This window comes from Uloborus diversus, chromosome 6 (assembly GCF_026930045.1).
Source record: "Uloborus diversus isolate 005 chromosome 6, Udiv.v.3.1, whole genome shotgun sequence".
In the NCBI taxonomy this organism is placed as follows: Eukaryota; Metazoa; Arthropoda; class Arachnida; order Araneae; family Uloboridae; genus Uloborus; species Uloborus diversus.
The window spans coordinates 74,621,708-74,631,954 of NC_072736.1; the positions used below are offsets into that span (position 1 = coordinate 74,621,708).

General features: G+C 30.6%; 1 protein-coding gene across 3 annotated transcripts in view; it reads left to right on the forward strand.

Moving 5' to 3' along the window:
• LOC129224332 (kinectin-like) overlaps nt 1-9,136 on the forward strand; it is a 65,972-nt gene extending 56,836 nt beyond the window's left edge. For 2 of the 3 annotated variants that reach the window (XM_054858770.1, XM_054858772.1), the window contains 2 exons: nt 1,005-1,055; nt 6,432-9,136. In XM_054858770.1, coding sequence (XP_054714745.1) covers nt 1,005-1,055; nt 6,432-6,452 — 72 coding nt within the window. In that variant the 3' untranslated portion in view covers nt 6,453-9,136. The remainder of the gene's footprint in view (nt 1-1,004; nt 1,056-6,431) is intronic. The other variant, XM_054858771.1, reaches the window with a different exon arrangement.
• The last annotated feature ends 1,111 nt before the right edge of the window (nt 9,137-10,247 follow it).

The following is a 10,247-nucleotide window of genomic DNA, read 5'->3' on the forward strand; positions in this document are numbered from 1 at the left end:
TCTCGCAATATTGCTTTTAGTCCAAAATTACAGTTCAGAACCATATAAAAACTAGCAGTTTTTCTTATACACCATGAGTAATATAGTTAAGAAAAGTAATTGTTCAACATATTATTTAATACTAAAACGCACTTCATGATCTAAACCTTATCTTTAAGCAAAGCATAAAACAAAAGCACACCTTATCTGAGCATTATAACATATTTATAAATATTAAAAATTTATTGAATAGTAAGAGAACTTATTGTAATTTTAAAAGTAAGCTGAGTGGATTCATCTATTGTATGAAATATATTATGTTTATAGACGTATAGTAATTAATATCTACAAATTTTTGAACATTTAAAAAATATACATATAAAAAATCTGATTTAAATATTTAAAAAAAATTAAATCACGAACCTTGCTTTAAAGTCATTATTGTCCTCCAATTCTCTCTTTTTTAAAATCCCATTTAAAACTGGTAGATGACCTGTCATGATAATGACTTTAAAATTTAGCTGAAGAAGTTATGTTTCCATAAATATAGGTGCTTCTTTTTCGTGCAAAATTATGCAGCTCTCAAATAGATGGAGACTACCAAAATATAGTTGAAAATTTACTATTCATTAAATTTTAGCATTAAAACTTTCACCTGAGTATTTTTTTGAAAAACAACTTTAGTGTTAAGCCTCTGAGGTCTCAAATGGTTTAATGCAGGTCACCGAAACAAATTATAATTGTATTGAAAACTATTTTGTTTTTCCTTTCTAATTCGTCAATTTTTTTCATATAAACCTTCTTTCTTTTATATAAACCTTCTTTATATTTTCCTGTGATAATTGAATACAATTGGGAATTTCAACATTTACTTGTGAAATCTCTAAACATGAATTTTTTTTTTTTTTTTTTTAATATTGTGCAGTGTATTTTTAAAATTTATTTGCCATGGTAATGTTTTTAACTAGTAACCATTTCCTAGTATATGGTCTCTAATATTGTGATTTAACCCTTTTCACTTGCAGTCTAATATTATACCAAATAAATCTGAAAAAAGGAAAAAGTCGAGAAAAAGGGTAAGCTGCATTGCTTGCACGAATATAAATGTTTAGCATGATGAGCTGCATACATATTATTTCTTTGTTCTGTGCATGATTTACTGAGATTTTCCTGACAATAACCTTATTTTTTTAATTATCTTATATATATCGTGGCATCAGAGTAACAGTAAGATATCTTAGTGTAATTTCTGGGATTAGATATCTTACTGTTGCTCTGAGGCAACGATATGTTTTATATTTTTAATTATTTATTGCTTCTATTTCTTTAAAAACAATTATTTCCTTATCTTTGCATTGGCATAAAAATCCAAAATTCAAATATGCATACCACATTTATTTAACTTTGTATTTCTCATAAATATATATATATATATTTTTCACTATTCAATTACTAAGCACCCTAGTTTAATTTTACATGTACTTTAAAATAGTTTTATGTTAGCTTTTTTCTCCTTTACATTGTTGGTTTATAATTTAAGAATGAAGTTTTTTGAATGTGTGTTTTTATATGCAGTAGTGTGTGGGCCCCAGTGCTAGATATTGTAACAGGCTCTCTATAACATCCCTTCCCCCCCCCCCATCAACATTTACTGTTTAGGCAACATTTGGAATTTTGAAACTTTTTCATTTTTCTTGATTCTAAATTACATATAATTTAGTTTTGCAAGCTATTTAGATAAAAAGTAGTGAATCAATAAGCTTAAACACATAGTCAATAAGCATATTAGCTTGTAGCATGCCAGAAATAATGCCTGAACATTTTATTTTAGCAGCTGGAAAAACCAAAATGCTATTTGTGCTTACATGTGTAGTTCTGTAGTTGAGGTTTAAGTCCTAAGTAGTGAATAAGACAATTTAAACATCTTTTATACCTTCATGCACTTTCCTTAAACCTTCCATCCTTTCTTCAGAAAGAATTCTTTTATTATGTCTCTAAAATTAATGCAAGGTGTTCTTTAATAGCCCAATAGCCAACACAGCCAATGAGTGAAGTCATTCTTGATTCATGGATTAACATTGTAATGTTTGTAATTTGTTCCCTAACAAGACCCTTCTGCTGTTGCACCTGTCATTGGAAGTATGCGAACATAAACATTCAGGCCATTTAATTGTTCTTTCAAAATTACCCAATAAAAATTATAAATCTAAGAGAAGAATGTCATTAAGCCATGTTGGAGAATTTTTTTTTAAATAATTAAGTAAAGTACATATAGATCAAAATCAAGATATGGGTCACATTGCATACTTGCCAACTCTACTGTTTTTAACAAGAAACTCCCATTTTTTGTTTTCATCTCCCAATTTCCCGGTTTTTTTTACGATTTTCTCCCGTTTTTGCAGTTTTTCAGTCAATCATCAAAAAGTTTCAGTTTCTTCTCAACAGATGGCGCCCCTTTCTAGTCATCTACCAATGTCAGGGAATAAGAATTTTTCCAATTAATAAAAAAATTTAGTAAAAATTTATTTTTGGAAGCTTTCCACATTGCATGTTCATTAAAGCACGTGCTTTGCCGAAAATTGAGCAGATTTCAATCCTTTTGCATCTTGAAAATATTTCAATTATTTTGAAACTTTGAATTTGTTTTAACATGTACTATCCTATACCTACTTATTTTATATTTTATTTTAATTATATAGTGATTCTTTTTCCGGATTTCAGTAATTAAATTTTTGTAGCAACTTTTTTTGATAGAGACTGGGAATGTACGAAACTTTAAGCAAATTCTCCTTATTTGGTTTTTCCTTTGCAGTACATTTTTCTTGGTGCTACCAATTAACTTACATCTGCAAAGAATTCAAGTTTTCAAGGTAATGACGTTGAATAAATCTGAAAATTAATTAATACCAGTTAGTATTTATTTAAATAGTGCAATACGTAAGCATAAAAAGAGCTCGAAATAAATACAGTATTTTTAAAATCAAAACAACGGGATTCACTCCGCAAAAAAGTATTAGAACAAAAACGAAACTTGCAAATTACAACTTGGTGTCATTTGATTTTCAAGGTTTCTCTCCCACATGTCAAGGGCACGTAAAAACAGCTCGTTTCCTTTGCTGACATTTAGTTCAAAATCGGTTCTGTGAAATTTTCTTGGCATGGCACCGAAAATAAAAGAGGTTCTAATTGCAAAAAGAGAACAGATAGTTTATCTGTATAAAAGTGGGAAAAAACATTCCGTGAAATAAGAAGCATGTTGAATGTGTCTTTGTGTGCTATTCATCACTTTCTTAAAAAGAAAAAAGAGCCTGGTGTTGTTGATAACAAAGACAGATCAGGGAGACCAACCAATTGACTGTAAGAGAAAGACGTCAAGTGGTCAAAAATGCTTTAAAAATCCAACAGGAAGTGCAAAGATGTTGGCCGCTAATATTGAATCAATATCAGGAAAAATTGTAACAGCTCAGACTGTAAGAAATGTTTTGCATAGCCCTGGTATAAAAGGAAGAAAGCCTTTTATTTCAGAAATCAACAGAATCAATCGACTCGAGTTTAAAAAAGGTACTAAAAAATATAAGAGTAAAACACAATAGATTTCTGGAAAATTTTTATTTTTTTTGACGAAAGTAAGTTTGAAATTTTCAAACTAAAGCACATATTCACTGTTGGGAGAAAAAAAGATACTGCTTTAGAACCGCAAAACTTACTGAAAACTGTAAAGCAGGGAGGAGGTAATGTCATGGTCTGGGGATGTAGGGCACACAATGGGGTTGGAAGTATCCATTTCATTGATGAGAAAATGACAGCTCTGTCATAAATCAATGTTACTGCATAATTTGAAAAGTAGTGCCGGAAAATGAAGACTAGAGAATACATTCCTCTTTCAACAAGATCAAGATCCCAAGCACACCGCCAAAAAACCAAAGAGTGGCTTTTATATAATGCTCCTCGGAAACTAATAACTGCACCACAATCACCAGATCTGAACCCAATAGAACATCTGTGGCATTTATTAGATATTAAAATTTGAAAAAACTCGATAACAAGCAAATTAAGTTTGAAACAGGCTTTGCAGGAGGCGTGGAACGAAATGTCTTTAAAAGTCACGAATGATTTGGCAGAATGTATGCCGAGACGCTTAGAAGCAGTAATTGCAGCTAAGGGACTCTTCATACTAAGTACTAACTATACTTTTCAATTAGTTATTATATTTTTCTATTTGATTAACCATGCAACAACTTGATGTTCTAATACTTATTTTGCAATTGAAACTTGGTTATTGTAATTTTTAAAATGTTCTATTTATGTTAAACTTTTATTTGTTACAGAATAGGATATTTTTGTAAGAATTTCACGTAATATAATTTTTTTATTCTTGTGAATTCATTCTAGTGGAGTCTCCTGTTTTTTTTTTTTTTTTTTTTTCCAAAGGTTGGCAAGTATGCATTGTCAAATGCAAGTTAATTAGGGTTTCAACGTGAATTGTGGAGGAGCTACAGAAAATCCATTCCCATGGCTTAGCTCTTTTGTACATTTATACAGATATTGATGTATCTAAAGATAGCTTTAAATGATGAAACTAACCATTAAAATTGATATGGAAAAACTAAATTAAACGCTATTATAAATATAGTGTGCTTTCCTTTTCGTCATTTTAAAGTCATGTTTGTTCGTTGGTAGATTTAGGGGTTTGACTCTCACAATAAGTGTCTGAGAAACATTCCTTTCAGCCTCCCTGTGTCTTTTTTGTCCTGGGCACCGATTGCAATTGTCATTTTTGTGATATTGTAAATCTGCAACTTTGGTTATATTAGTACTAGTAATTTATTTTATTTATGTGAGTGGTATAATGAATAATTACTAATGCTGCAGTGTTGATGTTAACAGAAAACCACATCAACTTTTCTCTTTTTCCTTTCTTCTTTTCCTGTGGAGGCACACAGACCCCCTCGCTTACAGGCCCGGTACCATAGCCGTGTAACCCTGGCCATATGGGGGCCCTGAGCATGAGCGTGCAAAGAAATTTTGGGACCCATCACAAATGACTTTTCCGGGCCATACTGTTTACCCCTATTTTTCACCCCTAATTTTAAAAATATTGGGCCCCCTTCAGGCTTGGGCTCAGACCAACAGGTGTCCCCCCCCCCCCCCCTCCTGTGAACACTCCTGGCTCCAAGTAGTGCCAAGAATCCAGGTCGCAAACATGTTTTATCAATAATTCAAAACTGCTACCAGTAAGGTGGACATAATTTGCAGTAAATTTGTGACAAACAGATTGCATAATGTTTGCATCAGTTTTTACAGACCTCAATCCGTTCTTGGCATTAGTTTTGTAGAACAATGGAAAATTTGAATTTAAGCATCTTTGATTTTGTAAATAAAAATGTAAACAAAAGCAATAAAAATAGATGTGACCAAGCAAACAATTGTTTAGAGGCTTTCCAGCTAACCTCTTCAATCTTCATCAGTGCATAAAAGATTCACGATAACCCAAAGGCAAGCCAGGTGAACTAGTATAGGAAGACAGGGAGGCATATTTCTAAAAGTAGAAACTAAAAATTGTAAACATAGTGTGATCAAAATGGTAAGAGGGCTACAGGACAACTGCACTCGTATAACGTCATAGTCAAAAGACATTAATCAGAAGATTTCGAAATCGAAGGGAACAGGAGTGCACTCAACAAATGGATGCCTCAGTTGCCAAATTATACTCCACTTTTTAAAAAAATCATCATTTCTACTTTGTAGTACTTAATCAATGCTTAGCATTTGAATTTATATTACAGTTTTGGTTCAGTACATTTCTGACCATGTGATGGCAGAAAATGTAACACGAGGTCCTATTTACTTTTATGGGTAACCCCATCTTCTTAATAACTTTTCTCAACTTTTTGTTTTATGGAGTTAATAGATTTGGCAAATCAGGCATCCAAATCATGGAGAACAAAAGCAGAATTCTCATCCAAAGTGTAATAAGATTCCCAAAAATCTAGATCATAAATAGATGAACAACCATGAATCATTTTGGTAGAAGAAAATTCAAAAAAGAAAGTTTGCAAGACCAGCAATGTTGGGTGATTTTTAAGTGTTTAGGTTTTTTTTTTTTTTTATTATCTTTCATGTTCTTTTAAATGGAACATGAAAACATGTCTAGTCTGGAAATTGTACAACAGACAAGAAATACTGTAAATCGACCATCTGTCTTGCCCCTAAAAAGGATGCTTAAAATGCAAAATTGTCTGTTCATTAATGCGTAAAAAGGTGACACAACCTTTTAAGTAGGGTTGGATAGTTATGTCCACCCTGTATTTAACTTTAGGGGGGGGGGGGGGTCTGTTTGTTTAACAATTTAGGAAGGCCTGTGTTCTAATATTATAGTGTTTTCATAAACTGATGTTGTTGTAACAATCTTTAATTAAATTAATTTGCATTTTTTCTGGTTTCTTCTTTAGGGTGCTTCTGGGAAAAAGTAACTTTTTGTTGAGACCAATAAGTCCCTCCACAGAATGCAGTGTAATAAATCAGATGGTGCTTAGCTTAGATTTGTTTAGTCAGCAATCACTAGTTCTACTGTGCATTTATATAAAAGATTGTATTCTAGAAATGTAAAAATGAAGCATTTATCTGTACACAGAAATTTGCTGTGTTTGCTTCTGTTTTTGTTTTTTCATACTCACTTTTTTATAGTGTAACTGTTTTGTGTAATTTACATTGTTGCATTGTCAGAAATCACAAACTGCAATTTGTAATTTATTTAAGGCATGATAGGGCACATCCTAGTAGCTTTAATTATGTTTAATTGAGCTAAACAAGTCTAAAAAATGTGAAATTCCTGTCTGAATCAGGTGATTTAATCTAGATTGTTATTTTTGTCACTGTTTTTGATTTTCTGGAATTTATTTTAGAAACTATATGAGCGCAGAATCCATAGATGTAAAATATGAAACATTTCATTCAGGTGAAGAATATAATATTTTCAAACTAGAGAGTCGAAATTTGTTCTCATTTCCAAGTTTCTATACTTCTATTTTATTTATTTATTTGTGTGTGTGTGTGTGTGTAGAAATTACTATTTTCATTTTCTTGTTATCAGTTATTGTTTGGGTTTATATGTGATTACATTTTTAAGTATTTTGCTTTTTTATTTATTTATTTATTTTTTTTTCTTTATTAGGGAGCCTAAACTTTAAATAAAAAAAAAACTTGGGTTTACATCAAAAATAAAGGATTGAGTAATATTTAACTTGTGAAATTTTCAGAATTATTTGTTGACGTCAGTATGCATGAATTAGTCTTTAAACTGTCAATTCTAATCTGGTAATCCTATTTTCTAGTCATCACGAAAATATGTACATTCATTTGTCTTTCTGTATTTATTCATCTAGTTAAAAAAGAAAAAGTCATATTTCCAATGATAGGGACACATTACATGCAAATTTTAAAGTAAATTTATCTTCTTTCACGTGAAAATGTTGAATTTTAAATATTGCCTGAAGTGTTACATTTTTTAATGCATTTAAACTACTACTTAATTGTGTTATTTTATTACTATTTATATAAACTTCTATTTTGAAGTTTTTGTATTGTTGAGTTATAAGGAAAGAACTGTTTTTATGATGAATTAAAGAATTAATATTGTTGTGATAACACTACCAAAACTAATATACTTGGAACTTTTACTCTGAATTATTAATTATTGTTGCTTATTGTGAAGTGTTTTTTTTATTTATTAAAAAAATTACTCAAAAAAGCCTGTATGATTACTACATTGAATTTCACCTTATTATGAAAGGGGGCAATGGATGTTTAAAAATTATTCCAAAAAGTCTGATTTTAATTACTATACCATAAGCTTGTCGTCACATTTTGAATATTTACTGATATTTCTGATGCAGTTAGAGACTTTCTAATTCCAAACTTTTGTTGCACATAATAAGAGGTTCATTCATTTTGAATTTCTTGTAGTAACACCTAAACTTGATTAAGTAAACTTCTGCTTTATATTCAATGTATACGATAAATTCTCAACTCCTGATTGTAAATTTTAAGCTAAAAATTACATGTGATTAAATTAAGTTTTTAAGCAATTTTGTCTTGAAATGCTTAAAGTTAGTCTTTGAATTTTAAGAGCATCTACATTTATCTAGTGGTTTATTGATGAGTGATATTTTATCTTTCTTTATTTAACTACATTTTGCATTAAAGTTTTGTGATATTTTGACAATATACTTCATTGCTCTTAAAATTGTTTTAAAATTCAAAAAATGCTGTGAAATTTTTTTCCTATGCTTTTTTATTCTAATGCAGAAACATTTTTTTCCTCAGTAAAGAATATTAGTGTTTAATTGTTTCACTAATAGGTCGTTTAAGGTAAGTCGATGAGCACTGTATTGACTTTGAAAGTATGATGTTGCTTAGTTACAAAAGCAGTCTGACATGCTAGAGTTTTAACATAATTTACAAAATTTAGTATAATGCATAAAGCTTTAAATTTCCAGTGTAAACTAGTCAAATTTGTTAAGAATGTTTGCAATTCTTTAGGCATACCCAATTAGTGTTTACTATTGGGATTTATGAAAAGTTACTCATATTTATATAGGCCAACTATTATTTACATGGTTGGTGTTACTAAAATTGATCTAGATAACATATATGAAACTGGAGAAAAGAAATGGCTTTCATCAACAAGAAATGCTTCGTTAAAAATGATTGTTTAAAGTTTCTTCCCGTTGGGAAATGTTTACTTTTAAAATTATACACTATATTTATTATTTTCTTTTTAATTCGTGTAAATATTTAAATCTTTCATATACTGTCCCCCCCCCCCCCCTTTACTTTTCTTTTCTTTAAAACATATCCTTTTCATCGGAGGTGCTTTTAATGATCTTACAGTAAGTTACAAAGCTATTGAATTGAGCTAAATAGGAATAATGAAAAACCAACTGTTGATTCTGTTTGGTACTCTTCTCTGATTGGTGGCACATTTTTTTCTTGGCGATTATTTTTTAGTTTACTTTTAGCTACCATGTTTTATCGAAGTTGCAATACAACTACTTATACAACTACTTGTTTGGCAATACATTGCACTATGTTGTCTTTTTAATGAACTTTTCAGCAAAATAAACCTTTGAAAAAGGTTTAAAATGAAAAGTAATGCTCCAGGAAACTTAAATATATATATATATATATATATATATATATATATATATATACAGTCGACGCTCGATATAACGACCATCTCCGTCCCAGAGAAAAAGGTCTTTATAACGAGTGGTCGTCATAAGAGGTATAAATTTAAAAAATGTACACCGTCATCATGCATGTCCAAGTAAATGCCCAAATGTTTTTTATCATAGGAATTTTTAGAAAAGTAGTGCGCAAAATATTATGACAGAATATTAAACAAGTTTTAAAGTAGAAAATATAGGGAGGAAAATGTTACACACTTTCAGATCTGCTACTTCTACTACTACCACAACAATTTCTGAAGACAAAACCAGAAACAGAGGTCTGCCTTTTTAGCAGACGTGATTTTTGCAAAACATTATTTTCTGTTTCAGATATAGGTGATAAATTGTGTTTCTCTTGCTTTCCAAAGCAACATTTAAAAGTCCCTCGAGAACCCCAAGTCTTTAAAACCACTAAATTCAAACACCAAACTACCAATACATCTGTCAACTCCCTTTTCTTAGGAATCTGGAATTTTCTCGATTTTTCCCCCCATTATTTTTTCTGTGCTAGCTGTGGTGAATGGTAATCTCCCCCCCCCCCTCTTAAAGTTGGATTTGACATTGAAAACTTCAGGCAGATGTCCGTAAACAATAATCAATGTCATTTTAAGCTACAAATTTGTTTTATTGGAAAGAACACAAGAAATAGCGTCCGCTGATTCGGTCGCTGTATTGGATTAGACGATACAGAACGGTCGTTATAACGAAAGCAAATTAACATAGAGTTTATAGGAACAAAGTTGGGACTTCTACCACTGGTCGTTATAATGGGACGGTCTTTATAATGTGTGGTCGTTATAATGAGCGTCGACTGTATATATATATATATATATATATATATATATATATGAAATAGTACACCAAATAAAGAAATAAGTCATTGAATAAAGGGAAAAGTACAATTAAAGTTATCCGCTACCTAAATGGCACAACATTTAGATCCATCAAAATGTTAAAAATCTGCTGAATTAAGACAACAGGTCAATAATCAATGTTAACGGGTTCATTAAAGTACAAAATCAGAAAAAGAGCTAACAT